Below are 15,802 nucleotides of genomic sequence, written 5' to 3' on the forward strand. Positions count from 1 at the left end.
GTGCTGATGATAAATTACACTGCCTGATCTTCATCTCTACAAAGAGGCACATTTCTCTGTTTCTGTTCACCCTGAGAACTGTGTTTAAAGCTCATCTCATTTAGCATTAACCTTCAACTTTTCTGCTTTGGTGCATTTATAGTAAGTCAGTTTATCCTTAATGGCACACAAGATAATGAGAGTGAAAGTGCTGCACCTTTGGGGCACAGATGTCCTTTACTCTCCCACCACAGGGACGGGGGGACGGACGTTCAACATGTCCCACAGTATAAAACAGTAGCAACGTGCTTTACATCGCTTATGAGCAACACCGTGTTCAGTTTTAATACATTTATCTACATTGCATGTTTCAGCTACTTTACAATAGGGACATTATAGTTTGTTGTGTGACCTGGGAGGTTAGAACGAGAGAAAAGATGAGCTGGCAGTGATGAATTAATAAAATGAATGACAGCCAGAATAAATGAAAGCATTATTGACTAATCACGTAGCATGTAATAGGGAAAACCAAGTGCTTTTGATGGCATAAAAACTTGGCACTGCATGTCAATGTGACATTCTCGTGACTCAAAACAATAAATACACATCAGCTGCTTGAAGAGGTATGATAAAGAAAAGAGATTCACCTGCAATCGTGGCTTGCAACCAGCTGATGAAGTATTACGTTTTACATTTCAATGTAAATTCGTGTACCCCTTTTCCATTTGATGTTCACACAGTTTCATGAAGTGAAGATCAAACATCAAGTGTTATAAAGGTTGCTGGCACAAAGGCGCAGCTTTAATCTTCTCATTAAAACTGACTCGCTCAGATCATTATTTCCATCAATTTCAAGTTCATGTTTCTTTGCAACCATTTAGTTTGCAGAGAGGTTGTGAACATAGTTTGGCATTGTTCTGTTAACAGAGTAAATAACACTGTGACGTGAAGGCATATTCAGTGCTTGACACTTTTTGGCTTATAATATTACTGTATATTTTATGTTCTCATCCTAATTTTGAGGAGGCACTGTTTGTTGCCAAAACGGTTGTTCGCTATGTTGGTCTATACTGTACATAATGGTTTTGCATGGATCTGGCACCTACAGTATTTCAGTAAATACAGTTCAGATTATAAGATAATATTATTTAAAAGTTATTTACTGTACATTACATATTATTGTTCTAAGGCACTTTTAGAACAAAAAAGTTAAAGAAAGCGAAAAAATGTGACTTAAATAAAGAAACCTTGAGAAAAAGCAAGACTCAGATACAGTACTGTAGAAAGCTCCACTCTTTCCAAAGCTTTCCATCATTTTGATTTCCACAATAAGAGATGCTATATGACACTACAGTGAAAAAAGAGAAAAGTGAAGGCAATGCCTCAAAATCGGATCAAGAAGACACAAGAGTATTTGTGACTGTTTGTGAAAACCCAGCTAGAAAGTCGATTTTTTGAGTATTGCTGTTTTCTATAAAAAAATATCTTATATAATGTAAAGAACGTTCTAAGGAAAAATAATCTTGACATCTTTAATATTGAAACTCAAACTTTAATGCTCGTTATTTCAGAATTTGATTTTGAGACTTTAGCCTGGATTTCACAGATAGGGTCACATATTTGGAGAGAAACGCAGGATTCTGAGGAATTACTCACAAATTCATTATTTTGGTTATCAAATACAAAAAACACAATGTCAGTTTTACATTGCAAAAAGCTTAATACAATTCAAGAATAACGTAATCTCCATACACTCTAAGAAAGGTTGTGTTCATTTTAACACATTGTTTTGTGTTATCCTATTTAACACATTTTGTGTTATCCTATTTAACACATTTTGTGTTATCCTATTTAACACATTATGTGTCATTTAATGTTGATTTTGAGTTTAAATAAATTAAAGGGACAACACAAAACTTATGTGTTGTTTCAAAAATAACAGAGATGTGTTAAGGACAACACATTAGATGTAGATTTAACACATTCGTTTTAACTGTGGGTTTACACCAGACGCGAGTTCAACGATTTGGGTGAGTAGATTACATACATAGTCAATGCAAAGAAGCGATCAGACGTATCCTCGCGTGGGGGCGATGCGAATGATGCAATATGCGTGGCGCGTTTGCCACGAAAACACGCGCTATTCACCTCAAACGCGTCTTCGCCCAAGTTGAAAATATTCAACTCGAGCAATGACACGGATTTAAATCCCACAAGTAATTTAGAGCGAGTAACGCGATGTTCCGCGTTTGGTGTGTACGTAGCATAGCTGTGGGTTCACACCAGATGCGAGTTCAACGATTTGCATGAGTATTAGGATATTTTTTTATAGAAAACAGTAATACTCAAAAAATGTACTTTCTAGCTGGGTTTTTACAAACAGTCCTCGCGTGGGGTGATGTGAATGACGCGAAATGGGCAGCGCATTTGCCACGAAAACACGCGCTATTCACCTCAAACGCGTCTTCACCCAAGTTGAAAATATTCAACTCGAGTGAAAAATTCACATGACACGAATTTAACTCCCGCGAGTAATCTAGAGTGAGTAATGTGATGCCCCGCGTTTGGTGTGTATGTAGCCTAAGAGTGTACCTTAAATGCATCAGAATGAATATAAATGTAGTATTATATAAGGAATAATTGACGACAGGCCGTTGAATTATAAGAAAATAATGCACACCCAAGGCGGTAATGCAGCACGACGCGAAGTGGAGTGTGCATTATTTTCAAATAATTCTAAGAACCGGAGTCAATTATTCCTCTTATACCACGGTTACCACAAACATTGCTCTGGTGCCTATGTTTAAGACATTGGACATGGTTAGGCGTGCGGTTTACAGAAAAATAAGCAACACCCATGGAACATTTCTAAGCCAATCAGAATACAGCATTCAACAGGGCCGCGGTATAAAACATATTAATGTATATTATAAAAAGAAAATAATAATAAAATATCTGGTATAATAAAAAAAAATATGTTCCAAAAGTTACATCATCCTAAAAGCATAGCTATGCAGTTTTTCTTAGGGTCAGTTTTTGTATGTATGCTTGTGCAATCTAAAAGTCCACGTGAAGTCAATTCAGAGACACAAATGTTAGTATTGCTAAAACATATTACAAAGAATTTTAGAGTTAGTAAGAAGCTTGCCACCACTGTAGTAATGCAGCTGTGTATTAAAACAGAAACTTTCATTATTGCATACCCCTTCACCATCACCAGAACTAAACCTGAACTGTCTTTTTACAATCAGTTTTTTTCCAACCACCCTCAAACAAAAAAGTCAGATCGGTCGTTGTCATAAGACCTCATCATTTACAAATTAAACACTGCATGTCTTTATTACACAAACATCTGTTAGAGCATTGAGAAGAAAATGGTCAAAATGCTCATAAGAACAGTGCAGCTCTTTCTCTTGCTCACCCAGTGAACTGTACAATCTTTTCATTGTGCCAAAAGCATATTGGATTTAAGATAAAAAGATTAATTCGAAGCAGTCAGAGTGTATGTCACATTTCAGATTTGGGTATTTTACTGGTTTAGATTAAGTGCACAACTGTCTGCTTTGATTTCATTGCTCAGGGAAATAAAGTGGTACCTTCTCCACAGTCTCGCAATCTGACCTAATTATAGTGTTTGCGAAGTGTTCTGTGTGAGATTTTTTCCACTTTGACGTGTCTTTTCCATCTCATCAACACCCTTCTCTTTTGCTCTCTCTGCTTTGCAGGTATTTCAGTAACATCACTCTTGGTGGGCGGGACTATTCTTTTAATAATGAGGGCTACCTGGCCAATCCCTTTCTGGATGTCATCTCCTACACGCCCGGGAGTGGCTGGGAAGACGTAAGAACTTATCAGAATTCTATTTCCGTTCGTTCTCGTGTAACCGCCGCTGTTATGGATTGGTAATGTCCTGGATGAAAAGCAGCATTGCAGTAGCCATGCTGAGCACTGCAGTGCTAATGCTCTGGAATGGATGAAATGGCATAACATTCACAATGGGTTTAAAAGAAGACAGCATGACAGTAAAGTGGTCCTTTTTATTGTGTCTACCCTATTTATTATGCATGTGGCTGAACAATATTAAGGATTGTAGGGCTTGTATTTAAAAATAATGACAGTGCATTAATAAGCGTTTAATAAAATGCGCGATTTGCTTTGGCAAACTATCATAATGATGTACTTGCGCTCTGAGAGTCGAAAACATAATGTTCTGGTTTGCAGCGGTGAAACGTGTAGATTAAACACTGTTTTAAAATGATATACAACTTGACACTATACTCATTTCAAAAACCATTTCCCATGAGAGTTCACAGCAGAAAAAGCCTATTACAATTAACTCTGAACAATGCATCACATTGTGAAGGAGAGAAAGCGGTGTGCTGTTGACTGTGCACTTCTGCTGTACTGCACAGAACAGCTAAAGCCTTGATGATATAAACATATAATTAGAGTTTCAATGGGATGTAGTATACAATTAGCATTGGCCCTATTATATATACATACCTACCCGGAGTATATTATTATAATGAAAACAGAGATTAGCAGTTCTTCTCTACATTATTAGTTTAAGCCACTATTATCCGTATCATAAGACAGAAAAAATTAATTATGTGGGTTTTTTTAGATGGGAAATTTGATTTCCGCTCTTTCTGGAATTTAACACCTCTTTGCATTTAGTTTTGTTTGTGTGTGCCTGAGCGGAAAATGAATAAATAAGAAAATGAACAAAAAGGCTTTAAAATTTCTCTGCTTCTCGTATATCAACGTATCGTAGGTGCCACATGGGACGACGTGGCTCTGCATTTCGCCCGCACAGCGCTGCTGTCGTGAGACAAAATGACTGATATCAATTCCAACTGAGTAAATATAACAGCGGAAAACGTCAGATGCTCGAAGGTGCCACTCAAACCCTTGCCATAAAACAGAATTATTAATATTTAGATGCCACAAAAACAACCACAGAGACTGAAAATTGTAATCTCTGGCAGCACCTGCATTTTCCACCTCTACAATCTGTTAACAAAGAAAATGACAGCAGATTATGTCCTTGGGAGAGTTTTTAATACCTTTGGGCACTGTTCGCCGACATTGAGCCATAACAGTATAAAGTTTCAACGTACTCTGAGGGTTTGTTTTCTGCTGATCTCCATAGCTTTTGGTCATCAGTATTTACAAGCGTGCATTATTCTCGGCGTATTCATTAGCACAACAGGACTTAAGATCAATGCTTATTAGCTATAGCAATCATAACAACGGCGAGTTTTGTCTGGGGACAGGTTCGCGTTAACGGCCCATGGCGGGAGAGTAAGAGGATGCGTGGGGATTGTGTTGCCCAGGGCTTCTCGAAAGGTCGAGTGTTGATCATTTGTTTCGCTGATGTTCTTGTGTAGGCTTTGTTTAGGTGCCAGCTTCTGAGCTGAGCCCAGCTGCCACTGTTCTGCATTTAGATTGTTATGAAACTGGCCAACTGTCATTCATTTGCTTTAAATCTTACGTAGCTTTTGATTCTTATCCGAACTCTTCTGTGACTGTTTGGTCAAGTGATGGCGTGATGTATCCAAAATGAATGGTTGTGCCGCTACTAAGGGGGGGCGATAAACCGGTAGACATGATTAACCGGTAGAAAATTGTCAACTGGTAGAGATTTTGGACTATCGTCTCTATCAAGGTTATACGCCCACGTCATAACGAAAACGTAACATTTGTAAATGTATTTAAGCACCACAGTTTAAAAACAAGTTATTTTAAGCCATTAAAATACAAACAAGTTGTGCAACCGCTGCTCATTCAGCTTGTGAGCATTTTTGCCGCTTTATTGGCCTTAAATACATATATGCGTCAAAATTCGCGTTTTTGCAAGTATCCTCATAAACACGACCATTTAGGGCTTAAGAGAAAGTAAACAGCTAAAAGAGAAAATGCATGTGTAGTGTAACAGTATATTGGATCCAGTCTTAAAGGAATATTCCATTTTCTTAAAAGAAAAATCCAGATAATTTACTCACCACCATGTCATCCAAAATGTTGATGTCTTTCTTTGTTCAGTCGAGAAGAAATTATGTTTTTTGAGGAAAACATTGCAGGATTTTTCTCATTTTAATGGACTTTAAAAGACACCAACACCTAACACTTAACTCAACACATAACAGTTTTTTTCAACGGAGTTTCAAAGGACTATAAACAATCCCAAACGAGGCATAAGTGTCTTATCTAGCAAAACGATATAGCAAAAAAATAACAAATATACACTTTTAAAGCACAACTTTTAGTCTAGATCCGGTCGTGATGCGCCAGCTGACCCCACGCAATACGTCATGACGTCAAGAGGTCACAGATATAGCAAAAAATAACAAATATACACTTTTAAAGCACAACTTTTAGTCTAGATCTGGTCGTGATGCGCCAGCTGACCCCACGCAATACGTCATGACGTCAAGAGGTCACAGAGGACGAACGCGAAACTCCGCCCCAGTGTTTACAAGTGTGTTGAAAGAGGACCGTTCCTACGTTGTTGTATGTCAACTGATACTAATTAATGTCTTTGTGTCAGTTTATTGTTTACAATGGTCCGCAAATGTGCGTTTTATATGTAACACGTGACCTCCCTACGTCACCACGCATTTACCGTAGGTCGCGCTGGACCGGATCTAGACGAGAAGTTGTGCTTTAAAAGTGTATATTTGTTATTTTTCTTGTCAAAAATGACAATCGTTTTGCTAGATAAGACCCTTATGCCTCGTATGGGATTGTTTATAGTCCTTTGAAACTCCGTTGAGGGAGACTGTTAGGTGTTGAGTTGAGTATTAAATGTTGGGCTCTATTAAAGTCCATTAAAATGAGAAAAATCCTGCAATGTTTCAACATTTTGGATGACATGGTGGTGAGTAAATTATCTGGATTTTTTTTTTTAAGAAAATGGAATATTCCTTTAAAGGGGGAGTTACCTAATTTGGCTCCCGTCTGTCACTCATGTTTATCAAACAGCATTGAGAGAAAATCTCTCACTGCTCTTGACTAAATCTCTTTTCTGCCTTAAATAAAAAAAATCTACCGTGATACACATCGTTATCATGATATAAAATGAATCCTATCGTGATAGATTTTGGTCATATCGCCCACCCCTAGCCGCTACTCAAGCCAGTGGGGAACCTTCAGGGCCTTCTACGCCTTCAGAGAAGGCCTAAAAAAATTAATAAAAATATTTTTTATAATAATACTAATAAATAATAAAGTATTCAATAAAAATATGTTTTTACATATTTAAATTTATATTTAATTTAATTTAATACATGCAATATATTTTCTCTCATCTATGTTCTAACGTTAAGCTTACTGTCAGGTTCATATCCAATCAGAATCGTCTGTCTCTATTAAGGCCCGGTAAACTGGCTCATTCATTGGTTAGGACTTCAAGAATCCCAAGGAAGGCAAAGCGATGTGTTTTGGTGTGGAGAGTGACGGGCAAATCGACCAATCACGCTTTGATTTCAAGTGGGCGGGTAAAAAACAAAGCATTGTAAGCCTTCATGAAGTCCTAATCATGCAACAAGCTGGATGCGAGCTGCCGTAAAACACCAAAGAAGAAGTCCTAATCATAGACCGTCTAATGGCCCGAATCTCTGCGGTGAGAGTGGTTGAGGTAAATGGCAGAAAACGTGATTGACGTTGTGGCTAGTTTGATAGGGCTGAGGTAAAAACGAAATTACTTAAGCGGGTACTCGTGAAGAGCACAGCCGAGAGATGCGCGTGCAGCTGCGCAGCGCATATCAGACGTGAACATGAGAAAAATAATGGGTTTAATTATACTTTCACTTCCTGACAGTTTTACTTGAGGATAGTAATGACTGCAGGCGACGCCGAATTACATACAATAAAAAAATGAAAAAAGACTAACAAGCTATCCTACAGCTAAATATATAATTACAAAACACAAAACTTAAATGCAAATTTACAGAGCAGCAGAGTCTGTATTTGTGTTTATCAGTTAGATTAAAGTAATTTTAAACTTTAAAACTGCATTTAAAGGCAAACGATGCCTATTCTGTAATTTAACTTTGCGTGCTCAGAATTTTTACACGTTCACTGTATGATTTAACGAAATACGAATAGCCTAGTATTATATTCTGAATTTTAAAATTTATGAAAAACAAACTACTCTCAATTTATTTTGGTGTTTTTTCCCCCATGCTCACTTGTCTCCATTTTCCTGTTTTTAAGAATTAAGGCGGTGTAGTAAGTAGAACCTATCCATTAAATTTGTGACTTTCATTTATTGCGCCATGCGTCATTGCATATTTTGAAGGCCCAGCTGAAGTACTCACGGTTCGCCACTGACTCAAGCAGTAAAACATGCAAACCTCTCGCAATCCAGTTAATCCACTCGTTGAGCGTGCTGAAATAGCATCGCGCCATAAGTACTTAATTAAATCATTATCCTTCTTTTCGGCACAAATACACCTCCTGTCTATGTAAATCTGCCACAATTATTGTTACCACCCAGAGAAATCCAAAATAAATGTTATTTAAAAGACGTCTGTATGCATTTTCTAGTGACTATAACAGCAGTAATTCATCAAATGGTGGAGAAGAGCGTTACAGGCAAGCATTTATCAAACCGTGCGGTATAGACGAGAGCGCTTTCAGCATTTTAAAGAGCACATTCATGTTGTTGGATTGCAGCGGTCGACCTGATGTCCTACAATCCTAGTAAAGTACAGTACAGTATATTTGTGGTTGTCTCCATGTTTCACAACCAGTGCTTTAAGTGGCCCAAAAGAGGTGCCGGTACTCTATTTTTTTTTTTTTTTTTTGCTGACTCGACTCCTATATTGAAGGGGGTTTATATTTAGCAGTCAACAGACGACCTTGTAAAAAATAATTAATCCTTTTATAAATTTGTGGATTTGCTTGAGCTAGAAATAGCTACTGAATAAAATGTGCAAAAGGATTTTGAAAAAATACCATTAGAAAGCGCTACTGTAGAAAGAGTTTTTGAACATAAATAAAATGTGCAAAAGGTAGATATGTGAGTAAAATTTTCAGCATGGTTAAATGCTAAAACTAGTGGTTCAGATAGAAAAAGCTTGAAAAAAAACTTTAAAATGACACCAAGACCATGTCTATGGGGTCAAGAATAACAAAATACTGTCCATTTGAAACTCTAAAGTCATTTATTTTGTCCCATTGTTTTCCATTTTGCGGGTGGTAAAACTACTGTGCACGTCGTTCAAATTCATTGAAATTTCGTTTACTTTTAGTTTAGCAATTAAACTAAATGTATATTACAATTTCAAGAATGTTTTCTGCACATCGCCTGAGGAAATCCGAAGTTGCGTCGAGGGGAAACAAACTGAAAGCCGCGACAGCGGAGATTATCACGTACCTACAAGGCTTGCGTCTGACCTGCAGCTATCATTCTGGCTTGGTGGGATGTCAGCGAGTCCTCTGATTCTGACCTTGTTCTTTTACTACTCAGAGTCTAAAACAAGGAGGGCATATTACGTGTTCATTGTATTTTCATTTTAACCGAGCAGCTATGGTTGTGCGTTTCACACACAAACACACACCTCTCCAGAGCACGTTGACACTGACTGAAGGACGCATGCGCTTTTAACTTATAAACGCAAGGGTGTATGGGTAATGTAGTCTCTGCTCTCGGTGGAACGAATTAGGAAGCGTACATTAAGGGCGCTCTGAAAAGCGGCAGCGCAGCCAAATGATTAAATGAAACCTCTGATTTTTAAACAGATGAGCGTTCCGGTACGCTAAAAGCACGTTCTGGGCGCACGTAGAGGTGGTGGTACGCTCAACAGCTATTTTTAGAAGTGGCGGTACTGAGTACCGGGGCGTTCCGGCCCACTTAAAGCACTGTTCACAACCTACAGTAGCACTCAGAACTGGTCTGATACGGATACGGATTTGCAGTGTGCAAGTTACATTCAGCACTAATTTTGGTGGACGTCTGCGCTGTCACCCGATTTGCATAATTGCTTTAGTGAATCGGGTGCTGAAAAGTGCAGACGGTGAATGCAAATATACAACGCAACTTGTTCTTCGGTGAATCCCCCCCCCCCTGAATATCTCAAAAAACCCAACAAACCGAACTTATGATGATGCAAGAGCACGCTGAGGGTTGCAGGGCGCCGGTTCTGTCAGCTGTGTTTCTGTTTCATGCGAGATGTGCTGTTTGAGTTCGGAATGCTTTGGTACTTCATAGAGTCACAGAGTCTTTGTAAATCACATAAAATATTTAATGGGCCGCCATAATGTACATTTTAAAGGGTTTCACGCCGAATATAGGAGGTTTTCAAATTCCATTTGTTTAAGAAGGATGCTCTATTAAAACTTGATGCTCGCTGTCTTTGTCTTTGCTGTGTTTTTGTCTCCGGGTCTCTTAAATGCATTCTGTCTAACACGGGGTAGACAATGGATGTGGATGACTCATTTTTTAGAAGCCTAGTTGTGCACAAAGCACTTTATGTGATGGCTTGACATGAAGCATTTATAGGCATTTAACAAATAAAGATCAAACCAGCTGGTACAGTACTTTTGATTACATTTTTCCATTCATCACTATACCAGCATTTGTGAGCCTGCCTTTAAAAACCATTTTTTGTTTTCTACATAATATCATCTTACATTGTGTGAAAATATAACCTTCATATCTTTAATATTGACTGAGTGAGGCCATGTCAAAGATTAAAATTAAAGTGAAATCAATAAGAGAAATCAAAGATTATGAGATGGATTTCACGGATAGAGTCACATTTCAGTAGTCGAGGACAGGACCAGTGAAAATGTCATGATTTGAAATAACGATTTATACACTGCAGCAAAAACTATTTCGATACCCCTTTTTAGAAAGTTAAATATTGTCACAGAGTAGATAGTTTGGTTCAAATATAATTGAACGAAAGTAGTTCCAAGTGCTGATACAGGACAGGTCATTATGTCCCAGTAACTTGTTTAAAATAATACTAAGACAAACTTCAACTCCCTCAGCAGACTTGTCACAGTGAATGCTGGTTATCACACCTGGTTAGTTGTGCTCACTGTGTCAAACTCACACTGTCACACACCTCCAGCCTCCACTGACTTCTCAGAAAAACCCTAGCCTGTTACTAATTTGAAAATGCCATGTTAGTCCTAGCAGAGGTTTGACACATCTTTTAAAGGCGGGGTGCATGATTTTTGAAAAACAGTTTGGAAAAGAGATTGTGGTTTAGTACCAAAACACACACTTGTAGCCAATCAGCAATAAGGGGCATGTCTACTAATGACATTGTTGCCTGGGTTGTGTATGTGTGGGGCAGGTCTATCAAAAGAACAGGGTTCCCATGGGTCCTTAAAATCATTGAAAGTTTGTGAATCTGGGGGGAAAAAGGCCCTGGTAAGTTTTTGAAAATACATACATAGATACAGTGCATTGAAAGTGCTTGAATCTATTTTATGCAAGACATTTTCTGGAAAAAAATCCTTATTATTCCCTGTGTAGTGTAGGATAATATCATAAAATTCTAGACTTTTTAAGCACACGTGCTAAACTGTGTCTTTAAATGCTTATATCTTCTGTATGCGAATGTTGATTCATACCAAAATGCTTTTTTGCATAGTTGTTTTTGAAAACATCTCGGGTTACGTATGTAACTGTTTTTCCATGAGAAGGGAACGAGTAGCTGCGTCTCCTTTGCCATACTTCCTGCGTCCCTGTAATGCAGTCTTTGGCAATATTTCAGATAGCAATATACTTCCTGGCTCCCGCGTCACCCTGTCTTTGTCATTAAGCCTGATTTCAAATAGGTTTAGGTGATTTCAAATATCAACATTGGCTTACAGAGATCATGCACCCCGCCTTTAAACTACAGATTCTCATTCCATGCCATAACAAAGTAGAGAGTTTTTAGGAGAATCCTTTATTTTCCTTATTTACATTTTTTTTTAACTGTTGTATAGAAGCAGTATACACACACAATGGCCATAAAACATGAACACAGGCAATATAAAGCTGTAATGCACTTTTACTTATAATATTTCTTTAATTACAATATTAATCAAAATGATGAAATGTAGAATCACACAGATATCTAAACATCGCTAAAATATTCTAAGCGTATAGTTTTTAACTAAACTGCAAGTTCAAGGTCGAATGCAGATATTTATTCATTTTAGCATTTATTTCTTTAGTCCGTGTTTTTGTTTACAGGAATACCCCAAGGCAGGCATTCTGACCAGGGAGTGCATTTGGTCATTCGAGTGTTCAGTTGCATTACCGTGAAGCACAAGCTTTTGCACGCGCTTTCGACAGCAGCCGCCTGTCAGTCTGACAGCACTTGGGTACCAAATTGAGTCGGTGTTGGTGTTTTTCCACAGACTTTGCGTAAAGTACTGCTACTTTTGACATTGTTAGTGCATGCGGTTCTTATAAATCGATATATATATATACCACGGGGAGACACGTTATAAAAAATAGAAATGCCAAGCACATTTCTCTATTGTACCTGTCAGAATGTGTCCATGTGTGTTTATGCTGTGAAAATCCTGCAAGTGGATTTGGGAGGATTGCGCGGGGGTAAAATCGTCTGGTTTCATGCTTCCTCTAGCTGGCTCTCAGAGCGCCGTTCACAGGGACGGGGGTGTCATGGAAGCGTGTTTGTATTTCACCCTGTGAAAGTATTATCCCTTCCCAGGAGAGATGCTGTTTGATCAGGGGGCAGCTCTACCTCTGTTTGCATGAGACTCTGCCCCCTCAGCTTGGGTCCAGATTTCTTCTACTCCAGGTCTTTGTTGTGCACCGCGGGATCTCTGGTTCTCCACACATGCCCCGACGCTCCTATTTCGGTCGTTTTGTCGGCCCACATTCTGCAGCTGAAAAGAGTCGAGACGTCTGGCTGCCGCTGACACAGATCGGCTGCGAGAGCCGAATTTGGTTTAGATGGAAAAAGCGGTGTGGGAGATAGTAAGAAATGTTGTGGGATAAAAGAAATGGATCAGAGAGAGAGAGAAAGAAAAGAAGCCCAACAGGGCATTTCAACACATTAAGGAGTATTATAAGGGCATGGCACGAAACACTGTACATCATTAGTATTTATATCCCTCAAGCAATATTAAAACCCACTTATATGCACTCACACCTACAGTACCTTGCCTGGCTACTGTAGGGCTTTCTGACATGGCATGCATATTTTATAAAGCTGTTCAGACAACCTTAATACAAGACACTGTCACCTGTTCAGATCTTTCCGTGGCGGATTCGGTGTGACGCTGTCTGTCAGATGTTCGCCCAAGCCAACATTCCCTTCCTGTTCCCTTCCAATTCCTCTCTGTGCCTACGAAAGCTGCTCACAGAAAATGGATTTTGGGTTAACAGACTGTAAAGGTGGATGTTTGAGAGGCAGAGGAGGCGGATGAACGAGCAGACAAATGGACAGTCAAAGTGACCTAAGCAGACAGATTGATGAACAGAGGATGAGACGGGGACCAGGTGAGGGGATGTTGCGGAATCGTTTTTTGTAATTTCCAGTGATCCACACCGGATGCGTTTGATTTCGGCGCCTTTGTAAGCGGGATAACTAGCCCGGCGCTCGCAGGAATTCACAAGCTGACTGTTGCCATTTCCTGCTCTATTCCTTTCAATTAGACGCCTCTGCCCTGATCCTGTGCTAATATGCAAAGTCTACTTGCAGCCAGCTGCTGGCTTGATATATTAGAGTCATGCACACACGTGCATACACGCAGTGGAGGTGAAGTATATTTATTCTCTGCCTGCCAAAGAGACTTTGTAACGATTTTCTAAGAGCTGAACATCTTTTGCTGGATATGCGGCCTGTGAATGGCTCTCGAGGGCTGCTTTGCTGCTGATAGCTGCCACTCTCTGCTGGTGCGTGTGTCAGTAAGAGTCCTACAGCTCAGTGCTGCTAGCAAAGTTTGAGGATGGGGATTGGTGAAACACAGTAATAGGTAAAGTAAAGTGTGCTGCTTACAAACTGCAAAGTTTGCTGAAAAAATAACATTTCTGTCACAAACATAAATTTATTTTAAACAGTGACTGCCAATGCTCTATGGAGGTAGAGAAACAATTCATGCGATTAAAGTATATATATGCAATTTAATGTTACTTCTTCTATACAGTAAAATCTAACATTAAACCGTTGCCAAAGTTGCCTTGTTTGATCTGAGAGCTGCGGCAAGATTATCAGTTGTGCTACACGAGAGTCAATTACTCAATAATGAGAATTTTCTGTTAAATTAAGCATTCTTGTACTTGATACTCTTGATGAATTGCTTGTGTTGTTACATGGCTTGTTGTCTCTTTTGAATTTATGTCTGCTAAATAAACATGTAAATATAATTTAAAATAGATACTAAAAAATAAAGGGATTCTATATGTGAAGCATTTGGTGTGAATCACCCTTTTTTTGATACCCACAGACTATTGGTCTTTTTAACGCGTCTGCACTGCAAAAAAGTGATTTTCAAGAAAAAAAAATTATTTGTATTTTTGTCTTGTTTTTTAATAAAAATATCTAAAAATTCTTAAATTAAGATGCTTTTTCTTGATGAGCAAAACGACCCAAGTTTTTAGACCAAACATATTAAATTTAAGTGATTTTGTGCATAAAACAAGCAAAAAAAAAATCTGCCAATGGGGTAAGCAAATTTTTCTGGAATTTAGTGTTTAAGAAAAATGTTCAAGATTTTTTTGCTTACCCCATTGGCAATTTTTTTTTTTTGCTTGTTTTATGCACAAAATCACTTAAATTTGATATGTTTGGTCTAAAAACTAAACTTATTTTCTTGGGTCGTTTTGGTCATCAAGAAAAAGCATCTTAATTTAAGAATTTTAAGATATTTTTGCTAAAAACAAGACAAAAATGCTAAAAAAGTTTTTCTTGAAAATCACTTTTTGCAGTATGAAACGCCTGGAGGACACCGATTGCCAGCTGTTTTTTCAGCTGAGCGCCAGCTTTCTTCAGCCGAGTGCTTTGGTAGTGATACTTGAGCTGTGAGCCGGTTGGTTGTTGTGATACTTGTCCCGTCCCTCCTCCACTGTGATTGGTCGGCCGTGTGAGAACTGACATTGACGAGCGGAGCTTTTCACCCAAAGTTGAATCTCTTTCAACTCTCGACGCTCAGCGCAGAGTGCAGAAAAAACACTGAGCGTCGGTTTTTAGCGCGGAAGAAAACCTCTAGCTTATTTGAAAAACGCTGAGCTTCCATTGGAAACAATTGAAAACATGCGCCAGCCGCGGGCGTAAAAGCTCTGGTGTGCACGACCCTTTAGTCTTCAGTGTATGGATTATGTGCTCAGTTATATTGCTGTATCCCAGCTTGACACGTTTGCCCCATCTCTGTTTTTCTCAGGCTCGTAACCTTTCCCTCTGCGGCCTATCACTTAGCCAAAAATCTCTCTCTTTCTTTCTCTGAAAAGAAAAATCTACTCATTCCCTACCGAGTAAAAAGGGCACAAGACTGTTTTTAGAGAGCCCTCGAGCTCATAGAGCAACATTAGTCTTTCATTTCTCATCATCCTTCCCCTCTTCATGGCATATTTTGAGTGAGAAAAGCCATTGCTTTCTGTAATCCAGCGTCAATTACTTTTTGGAACAGGTTGTTTTAAGTGTAAAATGTCTGAAAAGGATCTGACTTACATGGTTTATTGATTTATGAACAATTTAATTCATATAGGGGCAGTTCCCGGACAGGGATTAGACTAGTGCTAGACTAAAATAAATGTAAGAGCTGCCCAAACTAAAAAAAAAAATTAGCACTGACATACATAAGTGCCGTTTGTTTTGCCTCAAATGCACACAAGTGATGTTTTTAG

General features: G+C 38.6%; 1 protein-coding gene across 3 annotated transcripts in view; it reads left to right on the forward strand.

The window, feature by feature from the left end:
* grin2db (glutamate receptor, ionotropic, N-methyl D-aspartate 2D, b) overlaps nucleotides 1–15,802 on the forward strand; it is a 115,104-nt gene that overhangs the window by 65,803 nt on the left and 33,499 nt on the right. For all 3 annotated transcript variants that reach the window (XM_073872006.1, XM_055209772.2, XM_055209771.2), the window contains exon 6: nucleotides 3,705–3,819. In XM_073872006.1, coding sequence (XP_073728107.1) covers nucleotides 3,705–3,819 — 115 coding nt within the window. The remainder of the gene's footprint in view (nucleotides 1–3,704; nucleotides 3,820–15,802) is intronic.

The sequence above is a fragment of the Misgurnus anguillicaudatus genome, chromosome 10 (genome assembly GCF_027580225.2).
Source record: "Misgurnus anguillicaudatus chromosome 10, ASM2758022v2, whole genome shotgun sequence".
Taxonomy (NCBI): domain Eukaryota; kingdom Metazoa; phylum Chordata; class Actinopteri; order Cypriniformes; family Cobitidae; genus Misgurnus; species Misgurnus anguillicaudatus.